The sequence below is a fragment of the Passer montanus genome, unplaced genomic scaffold (genome assembly GCF_014805655.1).
Source record: "Passer montanus isolate IOZ18808 unplaced genomic scaffold, ASM1480565v1 scaffold10, whole genome shotgun sequence".
Classification (NCBI taxonomy): Eukaryota; Metazoa; Chordata; class Aves; order Passeriformes; family Passeridae; genus Passer; species Passer montanus.
In genome coordinates, this window is record NW_024356505.1 from 11,511,447 (window position 1) to 11,535,515 (window position 24,069).

General features: G+C 40.4%; 1 protein-coding gene across 1 annotated transcript in view; it reads right to left on the reverse strand.

The window, feature by feature from the left end:
• Positions 1-18,763: 18,763 nt before the first annotated feature.
• Positions 18,764-24,069, reverse strand: part of LOC120499395 — a 36,429-nt gene continuing 31,123 nt past the window's right edge. Inside the window, exon 2 of the mRNA XM_039703118.1 lies at positions 18,764-18,984. Coding sequence (XP_039559052.1) covers positions 18,764-18,984 — 221 coding nt within the window. The remainder of the gene's footprint in view (positions 18,985-24,069) is intronic.

Below are 24,069 nucleotides of genomic sequence, written 5' to 3' on the forward strand. Positions count from 1 at the left end.
GCCAACTCATATCCTTCCCATCACTCTGTTCAGGACCAAATGAGATCCATCACTCTTTTTCTGGAGTAGGGTCTCACAAGGACTTGTTTTCCTCCCCCTGTGGTGTCAGATGCTGACCTGTCTGATGAATGTGCTCATTTAATAATGATTCTTTCTTCTGTGCCATACCTGCTCCTTGAGTCGCTCAGATGATACCAGTATGTACATTTTAAATTAAACATTTTTATGTGTGATTTAAAGTAATAATAAGGAATGAAACACTGTCTCCTTAAATCACAGTTCTGGGTAATAACAACTAGGATAATAAGCACTGGAGACCAGAAATGAAACCCAAACAATTAAATTGCTGTAGCAGAAAATAATTCCCTAAGGTTCTGTTGCAAGGTGCTCTGCCTAAGCAGGGATACAGCAGCTTGAACTTTTGTCACATTTACAGCTTATCAGTGATGGATTGAGCAAGGAGGGTCTGCTGATCACTGATAAGCTTGAGCAAAGGGTCTGCTGTTTTTAGAGGATATGAAAGCCAGGTGCTTCCTGGCTGAGGCTGGGATCAGCAGGGCTGTGCAGGCACTGATACGGAAGTGAGAGTCAGAAGTGTCAAGCAGAAGAAACCAACGAGCTCATAACACCTTTCCAGCAACAAAGCATATTTTGCTGAGTAAACCTGACAACACATAATCTAATAATGCATATGACTGACAATCAAACACTTTATGAGGCCAGTCCCACATTTTCATGGTGAGGACATCTAACATACCTCCCTGGAGGTATGTGAAGAACCTTCCCTGAAGGTTACTCCTCAAGGCTGAGCTAGGCAGTGACATAGCTGTTATTTTTCTTTTATATTCGTAATGAAATATCTTTCATGACATCATTCACTAGAGTGATACAGAGCTGTTGGCCAAAATCTGCATTCACAGTCAGGCTTAACAAAAAAAAACCAAACCTGAGATTAGGCATGCAGCCAAGTGTTTCTGGAGTAGTCCTGGTTGTTGTTCAATGCTTCAACAAGCTATTTTCTTTCAAAAATAGATGTGTTTTTCACATATCGGCTCTGTTTGCTATCTCACTCTATCTATTGATTTTTGCAAACTTCTCCAAATATTTTAAGACTAGAATTCAAACAGTGACATGAACCAAAATTTGGACTTCTATGCCAACAGTGAAAAGCGAAAGCTTAAGTTTAGTTATAGTAGGACATAATACCAACCACCAGGTCTGTGGTTCCCTACAACTGATACCACAGGACTTCGTTTCATTCATGGAGGGCAAGTCTGCCTTCTCTTACTCATGCTGTGTGTCTAGTTTCTAAAAACCCCTCAGTTCTAGAAGAATATTATAGGAGACAAACATGCTGCAGATTACGGTGTATATTCTCTGAATTATATTATGGTATATTCTCTGAACCCCTAATGGGAGGGGAGTCTATGTGCCAAGTCTTGTGGCCAAATGGGCACCAAAGCACTCCAGAGGGTGTCAGATTCATTACTTGCATTTACTTTTGTCTTTAGAATTTTGAATATGCTCCACAGCAACCTCCCTTGATTATCTACTACAAATTCTGGTTTTGCCTTGATTACAAAGAACAGTAAATTCTTGATTCTTTTTCTAGTTGTACTTTCATTTGGCAAACTTGTAGAAGAAAGTTAGGAAAAGGTCACAAAGAAGTTGCACTGTGACTCACTCAATGGAAGCAAGATGTCTGATTCTAGTAATCTGTTCTGACAAAGTAAAATTTATTTTAATAACAAAATTTTTCAGGATGGATAGGAACAAAGTTTTGCCCCTTGTCTAGAACTCAGGCAATAGAGAAAATGTAACATACTGAAAAGCATGAGTTGTCAAGTTCAAAACCAAGCCTTAATTTTATGCCTCAGTTTTTATATTTGAAATTTACTGGGTATGCATTTTTAGCAAGAATTACTACATGTAGATAATAGCTATTAGCAATGAGGTTTCTTACTGAGGTGCAGCTCAGAGGTCAGAAATCAAACGTGTGGCATCCATGTAGGATGGCTAAGCATGTAAACAGATTGCATCTGTAATTTTGTGTCTGCAATTCAAAACAAGTAGCTTTCCATCCTCATTTCAATATTTGGTTCATAGCACTCATTAAATAGAACCTTCTCTTTTGAGCTGTACGTAATGACACCAAAATACTAAGGCTAGACTTTCATGACCAGTTGATGACACCAGAATAGTACATCAAAGAAAGTGTCTTGTAGATGGCTGGTCAATAAATCTGCTTGACAATTTAATTGGTATAATTGATAAAATCCATATAACTACTAGGGAGGAAATTAAATTACTTTATACAAATCAGATTGGGATTTAGATTAAAATTTTCTGGGTCAATTCGCTCTCTGCAAATTATGTTATGTAAGACCCCCTGGTATGAAACACACTTATTAAGCTTTCTCCTAAAAAGTGTCTTAATACATATAGAATGGCATAGCCTGATATCTCTATACACAATGTATCCATTTTTCCCTTGTAGTCTTTAATTCTCCACATGGAGAAAATATGCAAACACTCAAAAATGCCACAATAACCCCAGACTGTATTGTTCTTTTATTCTTGTGTGCAAAGATACTGCCTTAGGAGGCACAACAGGTTGTTGCAATGCTTAGACCTCACTGGTGTTATTTATTAAGGCCTTTTACTGTAGCAGTGGTGAGATTCTTGGAGGGCTTCTCCAAGTTCTCAGCTGAAGGGGAAGACAGCTGGAATTGCTGAATGGAGATCCACGGCTTGTGTTATATTGTGGTAGAAAGGCTAAATAATCACAACACCTTCTTTCACCCTTAAAACCCATGAAAGGAAATGCATTTACTTTTTTTGCTTTTCAGCCTTGATGGAGAGCAAAGGCAGAGTTTTTTCTTTCTGTTAAATAGTAGAAAAATGATAGGACTTTTTCCAGTCCTGTTGTTTCTATGATGATGCATCTGGACCTTCTCAGGTTCTGATGGAGAGGCACAACTGCTTCAGCCAAGTGTCAGAAGTCTCTATTTCAGCTACAGCAGAGTTTAATCAGGAGTTTAATTGTGATCTTGGCATGCAGCCTTGGGAGTGCTTGTACACACATTTGTAGGAAAGCAGAGACTCACAGGAAAACGATGCTCTTAGATGGGAGGGACAGACAAAGCCTGGAGGCAACTCCAGTCCCGCTGCAGTCCTGCTTCCAGGAGATGGTACTGCAGCCTCTGAGAGGGGAAGATGCTTTTCATGGGAACATAATAACATCTACCAGTTGTCAAGGAAAAGAAATGGTCATAAGCCTGCTGCTTGTGTTTACATGACTGCATACCAGCTGTACAGTAATATTGTAATAAAAGCTGTTGGGGCAATCATTGTTATGCTGCTGCTGTTTAGCAGCTTGCTTCCAATATTGCATTACAAAAATTACATATTTCATGTAATCAGGTCTGTCTCTTACTTAATCATCCCACTCTGTGTATAAATCTTTAAAGTGGACAGGTCTATAAATCACATGCATTTTTCATTTACCATTTATTCTAAGCCAGGCAGTTTCTTATTTAAATTGCCATATGAATAAATCTAATAATCCTTATTCACTTACATCATCTCAAACTTTAAATCTAGTTCTGACTGAGGTCATAAGTGAAATCAGTATTAAGGGCAAAACTAGCAGCTGTAACAACTGTAATAGCTCACCAAATTATGTTAACGGGCTGAAATAACATTAAAAATGAGGAAAAATTGAATTATATTATTAAAGCACGCTATGCTGAATCAGGAAAACATTTAGCCTAACCAGAGATCCTGAGTGTGCATGTACTGCGTTTATCATCACACTAGTCCATATGCCCTGGACAAATGAGGAGTAAAGAACACTCACCCAAACATCTCTATTTATAAACTGCATTTGTATATGGTATTATGCAGATTTCTGTAATGCAATAAAAAAATTCTAAACTACTGTTCTCACAACTAGAGCCAGAAATGCCCTTCTTGACTTAGAATGGGTAGTTTTGCTGGTCTTTTATTATGTGATTCTGAACCTTTACATCAGCAACACAGAAGATCTTATGGAGGAGCTATCAAAATTCTTCCTCCCTCTTCCTGAAAAACCCAACAAATCCTGTCAAAGAAAATGGAAGGACTGACTCAAGCATCCCATCTGTCTAAGAAACTACTTACAATTCCTATGAAAATTAACACATATAAGGAAAAGAGGGAGTTCTTTGGTGGTAAAGGAAACATATGTGACAGAGGAGGGTCGGCAAATCTTCAGCATTACTCCCAAGGTCGATGGATTTCAGAGTCTTTGCTTGTAGCTGTCACCAGGGTGTCACAGTGCTTGCCTTTACATGAGGCTTCCTGCAGCAGCTTCTGCAAGGATGTTTAAATCCAGAGCCTGGAGAGAAGAAAGACATTGTTCACATTTTCACTGCTATTTTTAATAGTAAGTGGACTTGTTATTTGTGTGGAATTGATAGGTAGTGTTTGGATTGCTGCTGCCTATAAAGATCACTCATTACATCTACTTGTTTCCAGCACTGATGGAAAGAGTGTGAGGATCAGGGTAGGATCATTCCTGTGCTGAGCTCTTCCAGCTTCTGGCAATGCACAGGGCAGGGTCTTCCTTAGCCAGAGGTTGCCTTTGGAAAATCATATTTCTCAGCTGTCCCTGGCCCTGTTTCAGTTCATCCAATCACCTTTTGAAATTTTTTATACTTTAGGTTTCCACAATATCTTCACATGGATGTCTCCACAATATCCTCATATGCTGCTTGGGGTAATCTGGTAATTTTATTAAGTGTGCATTTTAGTAAGTGTGCATTATATATGATCTGTCTTATGAGGAACAGTAACAAAGCAAAATAAACATTCTCTGTTGTAGGAATGCTACAGACCTTTCTCAGTCAAAACCTTCAGCTGAGCTAGTCCATACTTCTGATCCACCTTCTTGCCTGTTTCCACCCCTTTATTGGTGCTTTGTGCAGTGGCTTGCTCTGTTTCCCATTTGATTTCCAAGGCAGCAGAACATTTCATTTACTAGTGGAGTGCTTAGGAGATCCATGGGCTTAGCAGGTTCTGGGACAAAGAAAGAAAAACCAAATCCCCAGCTCCCCAGGCTCTCTTGCACCGCCACATCAGCACTGCTGAGCCTGGGTATCCTGAGGCAACCATTGCTTTGATTCCTTCAATTCTGTGCACTTGGTTAGGATAAAGCCAGATTGCCTCTGTGCATCCTTTCTTTATTATCACGGATTTTCTAGAAACAGACTAGTTGGCACAAGTAGCCAAAAATTACTGCAAAAATTTTTTTCATCACTCTAATTCAGAAAATTCAGCAAGCAAACACACACCCAGACCCAGACCCTGATCCAGACCCAGACACAGACACCCACAAGAAAGGTCAGGATAATCATTGGAAAACACTCCAGGCTCATTTATTTTGCCAGATATAATTATTTATTGTTTATTAAACCAAATAGAACAATAAAATTTCATAGTTGACATGCAATAATTGCCAGGGCATTATGGAGCTTGGGAGCATCCTAGGGGCAGCAAACCAGGACCTCACAGGTAGGACCTGGCTCACCACCCTGGCTTGGGAGCAGGAAAATCCTGGGCAGCCCTAGCTCTCAGCATAGGCACACCCCTAAGGACATCTGGGGACCCCAGGGCCATGGCAGAGTTCATCAGTGGCACAGCAATGTGGGGAATCCTGAAATGTGGCAGAACTCAAACCACAAGGTCACTTCTCTGCTGACCACTGTGGGGTATGATACCTTGTAATATATTTTGTAAAAGAATTAATTTTTAGCAATATGGGCCCTTAAACTATTATGTCATATCCCAATGTCATATTTTTACTGGGAGACAAGTCACCTCTCATCTTTTAGTGACAGTGTTTGAAGGCTTCTCCAAGTTGTGTGAGATCTGGTATTTAGAACCAGATCTTGCCATGTTTTGTGAGATCTGGTATTTAGAACTTCTCCAAGTTCTGTGAGATCTGGTATTTAGCAGAGACATGACACCTTCCAGTAGGTTTATTTGCCTAACTTTTCTGTTAGGCAAATAAAGATATTTGCTAAGCCTCTACTTTAATTCAGCTTTAAATAGTGACTTGTTCTTTTTAGCCATATCATTGTAACTATATTCTCATACATTTTAAATATATGTCTTCCAACTAGCAATGAAGAACTTGCAAATATTCCATACTAAGTCCCTGTGGAGAGTGCCAGGTCCTTGTAGATTTTAAGTGTACCTAATAAGCAGAACCACATCTGCATGTACCAACAAGATACACTGAACATCTGCTGCTCTTCAGCAAATGGGACAGTGCTGGCTTCACAAGCAACCTCAAAGGAAATCATATGAGGTCTTTGTGCCTTCATTAGCTTTTCTGTGACTTTAACATTTTCTGTGTCTTTGCAACTGCTAACAGCTGTCAAGAATAGTTAGGTCATGTTTGAGTTGCTGTTTTTCACTGCCAGAGATCTCCAAGTGATTAACAAAAGTCTTTGTGATCCTCTCATGTCACCTGCATATTGTTTTAGTACATTCAATACTTACACATTGAAAAATGCTACTCTGGGGATGTCAGATCTTGTTTCTCTCTGCAGACAAGATTTTAAGAAAAAATCCATCACACTGCCCTTCTTCTGAGCTGGTCCTTCCCTTTAAGGGAATGTACTGGGTTTGGCTGGGATGGAGTTAATTTTCTCCATAGTACGTAGTATAGGGCTGGGGTTAAACCATGACAGAATGGAGGGAACTTTTGTGGACAAATGTGCTTAATTTCAGTAATAACTTCTTTTTACTGACGGAGTCAGAGAAAAAAATGGTGGTTTTGGGGGCAGGCATGGGGGAAGTTGCAGCAGAGGGAGGAAATTACTGTTTTGCATCTAGATATGCTGGTAAGGATCGGTGGCGGCAGCTCCTCGAGCAGAGCGCTTTAACCTCTCCTTTTCCTCCAGCTGCCAGAGGGGGAAAAGTAACTCAGGGACTGCTGGGAATTGCAGTCCTGGATTCTGCCAGCCTTTAGCACAGGAATCTGGCAAAAGTCCCCACTGGAAAGAGCACAGTGTTTATACAGAACCTTCTCTGCACATGGGAGGAAATCCAAAATGCAAACTCCTGTCCCAAAACTCTGAGGAGTCTCCTCTCTTTTCTTAGCAGGCTCTAAACCCCACAGCTGCTCTTGTTCCCATGCCCCAGGGATGAAATCCTCTTTTTTCTTTTCTTTCTTGCTCACTTCACCCATAATCTTTGGAGTAATATCTGCTCCAGGTGAGGGCTGTTGCCTGTTCTCCCCTCCTCCACGGAATCCTGCTGAACACGGGGATGTCACTTGCTAAGTGCCTGTCTCAGAGCTGTGTCATGCACTGAGTGCCACCCACTCAGCACTTTGAGCCTGATATCTTCTCCATAGAGTATATCCTTATAATTAATGCTTTTTAGGGAAACCATAAAGATTGCATTTTCCTTTCCTTACCCCCCCCCCCCCCCCCCCCTTTTTCCACTTCCCTGCTCCAGGCTGCTATAATAAAAGCACACTGAAGCTGTTTATCTTTTGTTTAAGAGTCTGCTTGGTTAAAACATTCCCCCTGAACAGCCTTTGGGCCTCTGAACAAGTTTGGGCCTTTTTCCACATAAGAAAGAGGTTTCATCTCCTTTCTCAGAGAGCAACTTTGTGACCACCACAAGAGCAGAGAGAAACTACAAGTATATGGAGAACTCAGGTGCTGTAGCTGTTGGGAGGGTGCTCAACAGGAAGGGAGGATTTTTGTGTTTGGGTTGTAGGTCACATTCATACTTTAATTCAATGGAAAATCCATGACCACTGTGGGAGCTGTCTCTGCTGTGTTGCCTGGTGGCACAGTGTCACTCAAAGAAAGGCTGAACAAACCCCTCAGCCCAGCCAGAAGCCTGAAAACATAAAAGATGGGAATTTGAACGCCTATGGGCCAAGAAGGGAAATCTCCAGGTTATTTAGGCTGCATGCAAAAGGGGGATGAGAGCTACAGCTCTAGCTCAGCCTTGTTGTTATGTGTCTGTGTACATGGACAAGGTAGGTTAGGCTTGGGAGATTTTGGCTGCCTGTGAGCCTGCAAGCTGATGCAGAGCTGGAGCTTCAGCTTGTGCTGCCTGGGCATCTCTGGAAGCAGGACCACAGGCACTGCCAGGGGTGGATGTAGGCAGGTCAGGCATCCCCACAGTTCAGCAGCAGCTGCATGGCTTTTTGGAACAGAGTTTTAGCCTCTGCTGTCCACAGTTTTCCTAAGCCATCTCTAGAATCCGTCTAAATAAAGACACCAAGGTGAATACATGTGATGTTAGAAGGGAGTTGGTAATCTCATCCCTGTTAAGTAAGACTGTGCCATGAGTATGGGCACTTCTACAGGGACCTACCAGGAGGGGGCTCAGGGTCTTGAGGAAAAATCCACACTTGCTCCACACTCTCATCCAGCATCCCTGCCCATCTGGTTTTTCTGTCTCTGGAGCTTGTGAAGGGTGAATAGGTCAAATTCATACAAATGATAACATTTACAAATTAGTTCATGCATTACAGTTCAACTCAAACTGAGTACACCTGTGCTTGAAGGTATGAGGGATCTGGGGCATTATTCAAGTTTCTCCTAGCACAATAATTCACATTCAGCACAAACAGACAAATGATGCACTGTGTAACATCTATGTCTTAGTGTCAGTGATTAACTTTCTGTAAGCTCTGACATGCTTCTACATTAATAGGAACAAATGGAATCATAGAGTAGTTGAGCCAAATTAATTATAGAGCCATGTGATACAATTTCAAAATGAAATGTATCAGTTGCTCTGTTTTTATTTACAAATAGGTAAATAAATTCATATCAAGGTAATGCCTCAATGGTCTGCCAGTAAAAAAAAAAGGCTTTGGTAGACAGGTTTAGAGAACAAGATCTATGAACTTAATTTCTTAGCTTTTTTCTTGCATTAAAGAGAATGCTGTGGAGTTGAATGTCTCTCAAATAAAACACTCTGGAAGAAGTTGTTAATATGTTTGATAGACATGATGTATCATGCTCTGTGCCTGTAAAACGGTATCAAGCAGTACCTGGCAATCTTCATCACAAAGAGATAAGACACAGTGTTCTGTGCTGCGAGAAATGCACAAAAACCCCACAAGAGACACGCACACACAAAGAAAAATTAACAGTTCATGTGCAAAGTCTTGATTCTGTCAGACTAAAAAATGTCTCTCTTCTGCATCCTGCCTGTTTCTGCCCTCAAATGTTTAACATACTTTTGGGAGCTGTATAAATAAATAAAGCTCTTATTTTATGACAGTGTTCCAAAAAGAGTAATTTGTGAAGAGAAGTGGCTTCACGAAGGTGAGTCATAATCTCCCAATTCTCAATCTCTGTCCTGGTATAATCTATAGTACAAACTACTTGAGACAGGGATTAGCTCTTGAATTTAGGTCACTACGGTGTCTAGTCCAAAACATTAGGTCTGATTTCTAATTCTACAATACTCTTCATTCCTGAGCTGTTCTCACTGCTGCAGTTCTTGCTCAGTTCTGGTAGATAAAAGTGCAATACTATGCTACTATGCTACCCATTGCCCAACAAAATCATTGGCTGCAATATTAGCCAGTATTATTAGTTAGTAACTGGTGAGGTTTGTGGTTCAAATAATAGCACTATTCTAATTATCAGCAGAAGCTAAGTGAAGTAATTTACATGATTTTATTTTTTAAAGAAGGTGGTGGAGGAGGAGACCTGAAAAACATGAATTTTGTAAGGACAGGGATAAGTATGAGTAATTAGGGCATAACAAAAAATTAAGCAAAGCACCAGACTCAGTATGAAAGTTAGCACACTTGTCTTGTAAACACCGTGGGCTGAAGCCATCAAACATTCTTCAAATGGAAGAACTGATGGCCTTCTTTCAAGGTATGCATCTCTCTTTTTTTTTTTTTTTTTTTTTTTTTTAACCTGGAACTGTGCACTGTTGAGAATCAGAATATTTTTTCAGCATAAATTAAATAATCAGAACCCATATTAATCTCATGACAGTTTGAACTTGCTATATATGAGGGTTTGAATCACAGGCTTCATACCTTACTTCCTGTCCTCTCTTGCCCCTCTGAGGACCATATACTTCACCACATCCATGATTCCCTTTTTTTTAATATGTTGGATTCAAATAAATCCTCTGTCTTTTCAGGGCAGCCTTATTCTTGCCTGCATTTCTGCATGGAAGGAAAGGTCTTTCAGGTAGTGGGAGGTCTGACTGTGTGCTCGCTGTCTCTGCTCCTCTCTGCTGCCCTCTGGCATAACTTTGGCCAGGTCTGTGCAGGAAATATCTTTAACTCTGCAGCAGGTTTGCATGCTGCCTTCGTCATCTTCTTTCTTTGACAGAAAGGTTCTGTAGATATGAGTGTGTAGATGTACATATGTGTAAAACTGGTTTTTCACCACTTGATGAACAGATGTATTCATGAAGAAAAAATTATTTTTTCCATCACATGCTTTTTATTGGTGTGAATTACACAAGCAAACCTCTGTTAACAGGCATGAGGCACAGCCCCTACCTAATGCTTACCTACTGCTCTCTCAGTCTTTCCTTCTCTCCTTCAGTCCCACATGCTCACAAGCAATATTTTGCACTTGGATCAGCCACTCCTTCATTAAGATAATTCCTTCTTTATTTTCAAAACTCACTTCAGATGTCTTCCTTCCACTTAGACTTCACTCAGTGTGCCCCCCAGCACTTTCTGCCACCATCTCTTCACTTGATCTTTTTGTTCTTATCATCTGTATTATTACTGTCTTCTTCTTGGGGTAGAGACCTTGCTTTCCATGCTCTTATAAAGGGATATTTTCCATGTCCAGGAATGCAGAACTAGGAGAATACAAGCCTAGAAGAAAATGTTTTCAAATTCTATTCTGAAATTTCTACTGTAATTTTGCTATTGGGTAGGCAGACTGAAACCATTTAAAATCTGCCAGTGTAATATCCAGAAGCAAAAAAAAAAACCCAGCCCCTGGAGCTCAGCAATTAGAAAATGAAAGAAGATTGCTTTCTATAGATATGTTATGATTTGCAAAGATCTAGATACTGGAATGAATAGCTAATTCACACATATTATCATTTAAGAGCCAAATCTACTAAACACACCCCTGACTTAAAAGAAATCTAAGAATAGGAGGCATGTCAATTACTGTAATCCTTAAATTATGCATATCTTTCAAAATCTTCTATCAGTGTCTTAGGTTTTTCTTCTTAGGAGGTTTCTGTACTTCCTCCACAAGGCAAAATGAAACAATTGTTTATTTCAATAAATGTTATGCCTGAAGGACTGTTATTTGTTACTAGGAATTAAATAATTTAAGGGATCATGCCTTGTCATACCACCCTAAAAGGCGTTTTGGTCCATCAGATCTTCCATCTTGCTTCAGAAGTGATCAGCAGGTAGAGGAAAATGCTCTGCTTCTGTTACCCAGAAGGGAATAAATTATTCAAAAAATGTTAATGTAGAAGGCAAGCAGAGAATAACTTTCTCCATCAGTAACTTAAAAAAACCCAAAAACCTTTCACATCTGTCTGTATCAGAAAAACACAGATACAAGATGATTTTGGGTTTCTGTTTAAGAACCCTAAAATGAGAGCATCTGTTAGCTGCAAAGGTAATCACTGTACAAACATATGGGTATGCAATGAAAGAAAAAAAATGTATATATCTTCATCTTTTTGTGGTTTATACAGTAAAAGGTGGGGGTAGCTCACTTGCATAACAAAGGCATCGGAGCCTTAGGCTACGGATTTTGAGGATCATTCTCATTCTCCAGGAAAAGCAAGTATATAGATTATTCTTAATGCAAGGTCTGAATGCACACAATTGGATTTGAGGGAAAATGGAACTGTGCAGGAACTCTCCCCTACTTACATGGAGAATTTCTATTTCTTTAACTCTCCTCATACCATGGCACAGCCTCCCCCAACCAGATTCAGCTCTGTAGGTGCAGAGATTCTCATGCCTGAAATCTTTGGTAAAACCATATTTTAATTTTATTTTTAAATTATCTTAATCCTGAAAACACAAGTCACAGTCTCAAAGTCCCATTCCAAAGCTTCTCAAAGTGTCATGTCCCTCCTGCAGGAGGCTTTTCATTGATATTTCCTTTACTAATGCCATAAATCCTTTCTTTTCACCTGCAGCCTTATGGCTTGGACTGAGTATGAAGCTGGTTGAGCTCAAGTGGCCTTTTGAGCTTCCTAAGACAGTTAAAGCACAAGAAGAGCATTGCCACAGCCAGGCCCAGCCACCTTTGGCTGTGAGCTCCAGCACCAAATACCTCCTTGTGAATGGGTGAGCTTCCAGCCTGGGTCTGGAGCGAGCACCTTCTGTCCTGCTCCGCCTGGCTCGGAGCACTGCACCTCCCAGCTGGCAGGAATGAGGCTGTGGCACTCTCTGGTTTGGTTAAGCCATGATTATTCATGAGTACCCACCATACCCATGCTCCTGATCATGACACGAGCATGACAGCTGTTTAAGTCTCATAATCCCATTTTTTTGTCTAGATTTTTTTTTGTGTTGGTGGTTTTTTCTACAAGAATTTCAGCCGTGTTTTTGAAAGCAGATAAGAATCTGATTGCAATTACTCTGCTTGCCTACACTAATCAAGTAAATAAAACTGCTTAATACATCTTTTTGGAATATTTATGCATGTGGTTGTCCATATGCAGGTATAATACTGAGAAATATCAGATTCCTGATCTCAAAGATGTCCTCACTCTGTGCAAAAAAAAAAAAAAGACCAGGCATCAACACAAATCTCATGGTAATTTTTTTACACAATGTCTGTTTTAACTCTGTTATAACTCTGCTGCCAGATAGGACTATCAATTAATCTAGCAGTGGGTTTTTTTTAATATGGTCTTCAAATTGCTGGACTTGAATGATAAATCTGTCTTATAGAGTCTATGGAAAGATGGATTTTATGCACTGATACTGAATCAGTGCTATCTGAATGCATCCCAAAGCATCCATTTCTTCTGTCAGGCTCTGAAGAACTGCAGTCTTTAAGTGTGATTTTAAATTATTTTTCTTTTTTTAAGGTATGCATCTAGAAAATTGTTTTGATGTCATAATCAATCATCAAGAAATACACAGCTGCAATTAGCAATACAATCTATGGGATGCCATATTCCTTTGTAAAGGAAACACTTCTCATTTGCACAGTTTTTGACGCATGGGGATATCCTCAAACTGTTTGTTGAGATAAATATCCTAAGAAAGTTCCAGTTCAAGACAAACCTTGAGGCAATCCACTGCAGGATTTTAGGATGCAGATCAAAACTGCATCCTAATGCGGTTATATTAGCTAAAAAAGCTTCTTTCAACCCTTGCACACGTATGTGGGTGTGTTCTAATTAAAGCTTGGTGGATAATGAATAATTTATTTGAGGTCTTTCACCTTCTTTGTTTGTAAATTGTAAACAACAAGATCACAGTTTTCTTGAATTTTTTACTGGAAATTACTGCTTGGGCCCTATTTATTTCCCCTTTTTACCAGTTTCTACCTTTTTTTGGTATCCTATTTTTCTTTTGTCTTTTTCTCTCTGGACTCTTACCACACATGATCTATATGTGTGACTAACTACCTTTAGACATCCTACCTATCACTGCATTGCATTCAGGCTCTGCTCTAGCTATTTTTTGCTCCTAAAACTGTGGAGTCATCCAGACCCTGGCAAAATGGATATAAAATGGTGCCAGCTCACAAGGGGAATTTTTTCTGCTTCTTTTGTGCTCGGATTATACACTCATAAATACATATGTAGGTGTGAGGAAATAAAGAACCCTCTCAGTCCATTGTGGTTCATCTTATTCTCCCATGTGTGGCTACTAAGGTACTGTAATGATTTTGCTACAGTTGCTACATTTTGCTTAATGGGGTTTTTTTGCCTTGTCATGTCATATCAGTCTTTTTTCCTAGTTCCCTAATTTTTCCTTTGTTTTTCATAAAACTACAATTTCTCTACAGCCTAAGAAGGAAAACAGTGACAGCTCAGCAATAGTAGTAACTCGTTTGTATTTCTTTCAGATGCAGAAATGGTAGTCTGTATATTACTGAGCTCTGATATTCTGATAGTCAAACATTTTATAGTTTCCCACTCTATTCCACCTTTCTGAGACACATTCAGATGGTGTTACCCCCATGCACGGGGGGTCTTTAACCTGTTCACAGAAATTCCAAGTCTAATGGCAATGCTGGACATTGAATTTGGGTATAATGATTCTTTTCACTTGGTACCAACAGACTCAGAAGGTCCTCAGGTAGGCTGTATCCTTGGAAGTTTTGTTGTTCTCTGTCAGCCTGGAATAACTGCAATAACCCTGGAATAACCCTCAGCTGCAGGTTCAGACTCTGCAGAATGCTGGATATGCCAACACAATCATGTGTACATGGAGGGCAAACAGGTGTGGATACCCTTAGCAGGAAATCACTGTGTCCAAAAAAAACTTTTTAGGTTTTGGACACATCACATGTTAGTCTATCAAAGAGATAATTCAGAAATCTCTCTTGTGACCTTACATTTTCTTAACATCAGTGTGGCTTTGTGGAAAAAAATACCCCTTGGGTTTTATAGCTGCTATGGATCTACTAGGATCCTGCAGTCTTTTACTTTTGCAGGAAATACATGGAAAACACTACTGAACTGGAGAGACTGGATAGTAAAGCATTGTTACATTCAGGAGTTGTTTCTTCAAATAAGAGGTGACAAAAATCAAGAAAAAAAGTTGGAAGGAAACAGCATGGCAAACCAGTCTACAAAAAGAGGAAAGAGACAGATTTTAGGTTAATTTCAAAGTGTTGTTTATGGTTCAGAACAGAAAAGAGTAGTGTTCAAGCAGTGTCATTCCTGGGAGGCTTAGAGAGCCTGCAAGTGGTGTGCACAAAACAAGGGAAGCAGTCCAGTGCTGCTGCAAGCTCCTCACTGGAGCCACCACTCTTGTTTCTAGTGCAATAGAAAACAAAAAACAAACTTCAGGCAAAATTTAAAGTATTGTTAAACTCTAGAATGGCAAGAGCAAAACAGAAGTTGCAAACCTTAGACTCTCTAAACCATTGTAATGATGCTAATGCAACACTGAAGCCTCCTGTATCCAGTACTGAAAGGTTTTGGTCTTCCAGCTGGTGAATTTCTTTAGATTGTTTTGTAAGCAAAACTAAACCATATAAAACAAAACCCTGAAAAGTCTGTCTGCTCCAAAAAGAACTATGTTAAATTCTGACAGCTTTATTGCTGTATACCAGGTGGGGAAACCCTAGGACAAATGACTTGCAAAAAATATGTATTTTTTCCATTTTCTCTTCCATTTTATTACAGTCCTCCTTGGAAAATGAAGCAAATCTTAAAAATATGCTTCTCTGCTTTCTGTATTAGCAACCACCTAATTTGTGACTTCTGCTACCTCACTTCCCAGTGTCTGCCTTGAACACATTAAAAGCTGAGTGTACTCTTCCCCACTCCCCCACCCCCATCCTGACTATCAGGGCCATTTCAATGTTTTGTGAATTGTTGCATTATTTAGTAGCTGGTGTCACTAGAATGCTGGTAGGTTTTAATCAACCATTAAAATACACTTACATGCTTCAGAGCACGTCAGCTTCTTATCTCAGGGGCTGTCTCTGGAAACAAAAATAACCCTGAAACACTTGGGTTAAGTGTAGTTATGCAAAACTTTGCTTCCTGTATGGCAGAGGCACCAAAAACATTGAAACGTCTTCTAGCTTCAGTGGCTGTGGGCTATGTTGCATACCTGGCTTCACTCAAAGCTGGTTTGTCTACTTTTCTGAGGGAGGTGAGAACTGCCTAAAGGGCACTGGTTTGTTTCTTGGCAGAGCCACAAGCTGTTTTTTCTTGATAAGAAATGAGAGGTGCAAGTTAATACCTAATACCAAGGTACTATTTTTGGCATCTATTTTTGTGGTTCTGACTTAATGTGCCTTATAGTGACCAAAGTTCCACCAGGTAAAATAGCCAAACAGTGGTTGTGTTTCTTTTTTTACCCTCTTGTATCTTGAGGTAATTCTCCTGACTTTCCTGGAGTTTGCCCTCACAAAACCAGGTGTTTGCCTGGCAGCAGAACAGTAGGTAAGCCGGCTGCCTGAGTAAAAAAAACTACACTGTAAAAGGCTGCCAGTGGGAAAACCCTGCCTAGATCTGCTACAACACCTCCTACACGGGACAGGACACCAAACAAAGTGATCTACATCTCCATTCTGCCCCTGCAGTCCAGAGTCACCTCGGAAATTTGCCCGCTGCTGTGCAAATGTGTGTCACCTCCCTGCAGCCACTGTCCTCTAGGCCAGCACCTTGATGAGCATAGCACTTGCTGAAAATGATGGGACTTCCAAAGGAGACTGGATGATTTTGGCCACAGGTTTTCATTAGGAATGTGTTCTTGTGCTCTTCAGCTGGGGCACAGGAGAAGGAAAAGAGGTGGGTATGTGATCTGTAGCGGGGAGCAGATGGTTTGCCTGTCTTTGAAACAATGAAAGTGTGACATCCACGTGGAGTGTGACATCCACGTCCCACTTTCAGTCATTGACACTTCCCTTCTCACCAGGAGAGCCTTGTAGCACCATGAGGCAAGAGTGGCCATCACTGGCAGGGGGTTGCTAAGGCTAAGAGGGACCCTTGGAAGAAGGGAATGTGAGAGGTGGGGTGCGGGAAGCAGCTGGCACAGCCCTGAGTCCAGGCAGCAGGCAGCTTGCTCACTGCTGGTGTTTTATTACAGTTTTGTTACAGTGGGGGTTCCTGCTGCCTTTTAGGCACAATTTCTGTTTGGCAGAGCTGGGTACTGCAGGTACCTGGTCAACTTTAGTAGTGCCTGGCATTCATGGAGATTCTGGCTTGTTTTTCTTCTTGGTGTAAGAGTGATCAGACCAGGGCATCAGCTTTGTAATGCCAGTTACTGTACCGGTGGAGAGGAGCATCACTAAATCAGTGTCTAGATCACTCTTTTAAGCCTAAAATCCACCTTGGCAGAAGCCAGCTCCCACTTTGATTTTCTACTCTTCTACACCCACTGTTGCTTTTGGACAGAGCTGTTCAGGATGTGCATGTGAGGGACTGTCCTCACTCAGAGTGGGCACTGATGTAAAAAAGGCTGGTTACTGTTTAATTGATGGATTTAATTGTCCATCAAGATGAGCAAGGCCAGGACCTTAGTTTAAATGTGTTGTTTCACCTCCCATCTCCACTGAACATCTCAGAAACCTTCACACTTTGTACTTATTTTAGGCACTTGAGGGAGGCAGCTCCATAGATTTTGCTTGCTGTTCTGCATCAGAGACACTCACAGCACTGTAACCTAGTGACAATAATCTAATGCTAGTAAGTGAACAATAATCTTTATTGGATTGCTTTAAAATGTGTATCAATGATAAACATCCATTTTGTTACAGACAGCATTTGTGACAGCAGCTCTGTTTGTGTTGGAGTAGAGTTAAGTGGTCTGTGAAGATGCAGTCACAGTACAGGATGACTCCCCTATTGCTTTAGACTGGCAGGCTCTTAAAAGTCTCTTGGGCCAAATTCTTTCCTTCTTTGCATCTCATATCATTAACTCCACCAGAGAAAAAAAATCAATCTGATGAGAGCAGTCACTGTGCAATGTACCTGACTTAGCATGGTGAGAAGTGATCAGGAGTATGAATTGCACTGCCTTTAGTCCTCCCTCAACTTAATTCTTCACCAGCTTACATCTTCACTGCCTGTTCAAGAATTACGGTTAATAATATTATTAACAACTGACACATGCTCTGTCTTAATTATAAGTGAGTAATTGTGGCAGACTGCCAAAAAGAAAAGGTCTTAGGCACCCCTGAAAGTAGCATTATGCTTTTGAGTTTGATTGCTACTCTTTTTATGAGTTTATTCTGCATTGTCACTCTTCCATCACTTTCACAATTCAGATGAGTGCAGATATTTGAAAAGTTATACAGACCACTATTGAAAACAATGGTTTGAAACATTGCAGTAAATGAACGAGTAACAAATTGCACACCATTTCATCTGTGTATTATTTATTTAAAGCCAACAGGAAGGTGAACTTGCTTAAAATAAGCATTTTTCAGGTATTCCAAGGTTTCTGCACTAGTGAGTTGGTAGTGTCAATCCAAATGCCACCGTTGTTGGTAGGACTCAGCAGGCTACTCCATAAACATAAAGATGGACCCTAGTACTGGGATTTTACCACCTACCATAGCTCTTCAAGAAGTTATTTGCTTACCGTGACAAAGCAAAGTACTTTAGTGCAAGCTTAACTAAGGCTTGTGAGTGTTCCCAATGAAATGAACAGGTCTGTAGTATGTTACGAAGCACCTACTGGGTATGGTAAACATTGTTCCTAAAACTGAGCATTTTCATCACAGAATTTAAGCTTTAATCAATGTTTAATTATAAAGGCTTCTATTTCAGGCAGTTTATAGATAAAATGCCAGTATCTGTGTGATACTGTCTGTGTTTCACAACAGACATTTAAGTGAATGTGCAGAGAGAACACATCATACTGCATAAGGCAACCCACGTCTGTAATTAATAATGTGTTTGGTGCAGCCTCTACTTAACTGAAACATAAGAGAAAATTGCTTCAGGAAACTAAAACACGCAAAGATGCAGAGCAAGCACTTATGGTGGTCTCAGCCCTATGAAAAATAATAAGAATATGAAATGCATCCATATGGTTCAAATAAAGGGAAGCGCGTGTTCCCAGTTAATGACACGCTTAGCGGAGAGCCATTCCTCCTCCTGCAGGGGAGCTGGGAGGTAGCGTCACCTGGAGCTCCCGACAAGCCAGGAAGGCCCCTCCTCTGAGATCACATTCCAGTGCTTCCAGATGTGGAGCTGTGTAGTCAAGGCTACTGTGTTTGATTTTTAACTCCAGCCCTCGGACACTGGGGAGGATTCCCTTGGCCTGGATTGCCATTCCCCATAGGATTCTCATGCCTTAGCAAGACGAGGTCAAGAAAAGGGGAGCAGGAGGAACTGGACATGATGAATTACATCTGTTATTGCGACGGTCACAGAGTGCAAGGTTACTATGGCAATAATTACTTGTAAAAAGACCCCCAAATTTGCAGGTCTGGCTAATGCTGAGAGCAAGCCGAGAGCTCCGCAGGGCTGTGCAGCACAGGGATGGAGCCAGGCAGGCGGCTGGGGTTTTACACTCCTCAGTGCTGCCCTGCCGGGCTGCTGCCACAGCCACAGCTGGAGACACTTTGGTAGGCTCTGCACTACCCCTGCCTTTTAAAGAACAAAAGCAACCAAATGCAAAGCAGCAGTTCTTTACATTCTGCTTTCTACTGAACATATGGTAGAGTCTCCCATATAGCTTGTGATAATGCAGCTGATAAAAAAACCTTAATATTTGCAAATGCATGTTAAAAATCCACGTGTTATTGACCTCAGCTTTTCCAGATCTTTTAAAGGTGCCCAAAGTTTCATGCTATGTATTCCATGAACAGTCTTAGCTCTACCTCTCTCTCAGTCCTTCATCTGAGTGGAAAACTGCTTGTGAGGTAGCAAAGAGGCTTTTGAAATTCATTGCCAATTCACTATCAAGGAGACCTTCAGGTGAATCAGATAAAGGCCTGACTGGCTCCCTTTAAACCAGACTCTGCATGTGCATTCAATTGTTTTGTGTGAATGCAATGAGTAAGAATTGAATTAAACTCCCCTCCTAGCCAATATATCTTACCATTTTCTGGTCTAAGAGGGATGGTTTGCAGAAGTCTGTGGGGTGTGGAGAAAGAGGAAAACAATATAATATTTTATGAAATCTCTGATCATGTATTACTTGTTTCTACTTCACAAACTTCTGGATTGGTAGTATCTTCAGGCTATTCTCCTGATGGATGAGAAAGGATCAGCCAAACAGGGAGCAGAGCCAGTGTTACAAGACCCTTGTAATCATGGGCAAAATCAATTTTGAATGAATTGTGTGTGTGACACACACATGCACAACAAAAAACTGAGCATTCTAATTGATTAAGAAACAAAGACTCAAGTTGCTACCCTCATGAACAAAAAATGTTAACTATGTTTGGGTAATTAATATATCTGGTGAAATTTCAAACTAAGTGCAGCTGTTACACAATCACAAAAAGCAGAAGATTTGTGTGTATTTGCTTGCTCAGCTATATTAATTGGCACTGAAAAACAAATACTGTTTCCTGTGTTCATGGCAAATGGAAACTTCTACAATGAATTCAATTTCATCAAGATTTTCCTGATGAAACTTTACTTATCAAACTGCAGCTTAGCATTTTTTTGCCCATCTTTTATTTGAAGAAAATGGGGAGTTTGAGTATGTAGCCTAAAACAGAATCAGATTTAGGACATTACAGTAGATTCTGATATACATTTGGTCACCTTAAGGGAAGTCAGAATTATTTAAAATATGAATTCCTGCATCGAACGGAGTTCTTAGTAGTCACAGCCAGAGGAATGCATTTTATTAACATCAAGTGGTATTTATTTCAGAAACAGTTTATGGTTTAAAGGGCTATTTTTGATAGTCATTGTTGCTGGTACATGAAAACTAGAGAAAACATGCGTTTTATTTTTAATTTTTTTTTTCCATGGCAGTGCAATATATGATCAAGTAAACGAAAGATGTTTCTATAGGGATAGAAAATGTATCTCAGCTCAGAACCACACCAAATCTTGTAAAAAAATTTTTGGCTTAATAAAAACTACGTGGTGAATGTATGGAATCCAGAGAATGTGTTTATCTTGGGAGCTCTTGAGATCTTGTTCTTGTATTTCTTTCTCTGGAAAGTATATAGCACACTTTTTTTTTTTTTTTTTTTTTTTTTTTTTTTTTTGGTTTTCAGGTGTTACAGGATAGAACAGGTACTGGGAAGGATTTATGAAAATAGAGGTGAGAGAGAGGACCTTGAGACACTGAAGACTGCAGTTCATTACCAGGACTACAGAAATAAAAAAAAAATTGGCATGGTACATTTGAACCTCAATAACTACTTCAGTGGCAATTTTTTGGCAAGCAACTCATAGTGCACTACATATCACACGATGTATATTTTGTTGGAAGTTGTGATGTTTCCCTTAAGGAGTTGAGGGAAAGAAGTGAGGGCAGGGAGAGCCACAATCACCCTGCTCTGCATCACGTGCTGTCTCACCTTCATGAATTTTGAAAGCTCCACAAAGATCTTCCACATCCATCGGGCCTGAGGAGCCCCATGGAGATAAAGCAGTGAACAGATCCTCCTCTACAACTCTACATGGGAAAAAACCCAAACACAGCACAAACAGTTACTGGCAGCAATTTCAAGGGGCCAAATTTCATATCCCATCACACTCCAGGGTCTAAGAAAAAACCCCAAAGAAGCGGCATTCAGCCCGTGCAGTTTTACTGCTAGAGGTTTTCTGGGCTGCCCTCTAGTGAGACCTCTCAGTGGCACAGTCCCTAACCTGGAGGAGTTGGCTGGGCAGGAGTGAAGGTGCTGTGTTTAACCTCCTTGTCTTGGTCTGCAGTTTTAGATCTGCAGCAGTTCCTCCCTGAGCAGTAGTGACTAGGCACTGGACACATGTGAGGGCAGGAAAGAGAGAAGTTCTATCCCGGGAATTTCTTGGCATTGTCACGATGATAATTAAAGGGTGATTTTCTCATTAAAAAGATGGGCAACAGCATGTAGTAGGTTTCCGCAGTTATTTTACATTCTAAGATTTAAGGATGGATGATTTTCAATTGTTAGCCAGGAAAGATCATCTTATCCAAGTATTTTGAAATCTGGTTTAGTTAAGTGTGATACTCAAACTCACTCTATTATGGGCCACCATTTCTTACAAAATCTGTCTTGAACATAAATCTGTTGTCTCTTCATTTCAGGTACCTCAAAACCCCGATGAAACTGTGATATTCTCAGAGCCTTTGCAGTCACACCTTGCAGCAAGCTCTGTGAACTCAAGAGGGGCCACCTTTACTGCTTCCACGCCTGGACATGCTGCTGGCATGTTTGGTTTAGCTCACGTTTGACTTTGGAAATAAAGAGGAAAGGTCGGGCCACATGAAAGAGGCTTGGTAACTCTGGGAAATGAGACAAAGGCTCTTTCTTCTGAGCTGCTTTCAGTTCCTATGCCCCACATTTTTATCAAAGAGCATAATTTCCCAGCGCACACCTGATGTGCAGAGGCTTTTCTTGAACCCACACCTGTTAGGGCTGCTTGCCCTCTTGTTTTGTTTTTCTCCAGTTGGCATTTCCCCCCTTCCTGACTCCTTGCTCAAGCTGTGCTTTCACGGAATGATCTGAGCATCCACAGGAGTTGAAGTGCACATACCTCAAGAAGGGTCTGCATCAGCACTGGCACATGTTCTGTATTAGTCAGTGTTGGAAAGGATGGGTGAAAATGTTATGATCAGGAAGTTGGACAAAGACATTTGCTCACCACCTTTGGCAATGGATGCAAAATAAAAAATATTATTTTATAGCACTTCCAATTCTGTTTGCAGCAATCATAGTTTGGCACAGACCCTCTACCACAGCAGGCAAAATGCTATTAAACTGTGTCAGATTTAAGGGAAAAATAATGGAATTTTTCTTCCATAAATCATAAAACCCCGAGTCTTTGCAATCTTGTAATGGTCTTGTAATCCAAGCCCCTGCTTACATTACTTTATCTTTATGAAGGTGATAAAGAAAACATAACATAGTGTACTTGATTATAAATTATAATTTTATAAGCATCAAAAAATGCAAACTTGCAAAGCTTTTGTTCATGCTTAGGTTTTCACATACTTAAGTGCCAGCAGATGTTCAATGATCAATAAAACTCAATTTATATACATTATTCTGAAGCATCCTTGATCATAAATACAGGCTGGGAATGTCTAACTTAACTCTGAGTAAGAAAGATGATAATAGACTACAAAGCTGCAATATGGAATTCTATTGTGGTAAATTTTACTTCAACTCTGGAAATAAAACACTTCTTGATTTTCATTGAGACTGCTGAGACAGAGCCCATGATTTAGAACCTAAACTGTAGCTTTATGGAAACAGCAAGTGGCTAAAATTAACTTCAGCATTGTCAGGCAAAAATCTTACTTATTATGGTAAACTAAACATCCCCAGAGGCTATAGGCTTTCTAACACGGAGTCCCTGAGTCGTGGTGTTTACATTTGCAATGACAAACAAACATACTTTTATTGGGGAGCGATCACTGATTCACGCAGAGATCAGGAAAGCAGGTCCAAAGATGTTCTTCATTTCAGAACTGATTCTCCAAAGCAAACATTGAGAGTGTAACACCATGCATGGGGGCTCATACCCATCCCAAGAGTAGGATTGGAAGAACAAACTCTTCTGAAACCAGGTGCCTGTCAGATGAAATAGAAGATGTCAAAGTGGAGCAAGAAGGACCAGTTTTATGCGCTTCGTGTGTTAAATAAGAAAAGCTTAAACAAACAACAGAAGAAAAAAAGGTAAAGTGATATATTGTCTTCCTCTTTCCTGTCCTTTCACTGTACTTTGTCCACAGAAGTAGCAAACCCAGCAGAATTAGGCAAGAGTGACAAGAGACCAGCCCATTTCCCCAGATGCAGAGTTACTTCAGTGCTGAAACTACAATTTCTGGTTTTCCTGATCTCTGCTCTTTACTCCCTGCCTTGGATATGAAAGGGGCACTTGACCAGTCAGGGATTTTATCTTTGCTTACTCAATTGCCTGACTCCTGTTCCTTCAGCATGCACAGCCAGCTCTGAGGCTGCTGCCGCCCATCCCCTTCCAGCACGGACGTTGTACAACGCTGTTCCACTGTGTCAGTGAAGATTTGCATTCAGGAGAAACAAGTTAGGCCAGACACTTTCCAACTGTAAGTTCCTATAAGAACAATCGTGTATAGTTACAACCCCCAGGTCATTTTTCAAAGTTACTTCTTTCTGTAAACTTCAAATTGTTTTTTCAAATATAATCTCAAATTACTTTCTCTTTTGTTGAAACACTTCCCTTTCATTGGTAGCTGTCGTTTAAATTAAAAAGAAACCAGGCTGCAGGATTGGTCTGTAAATC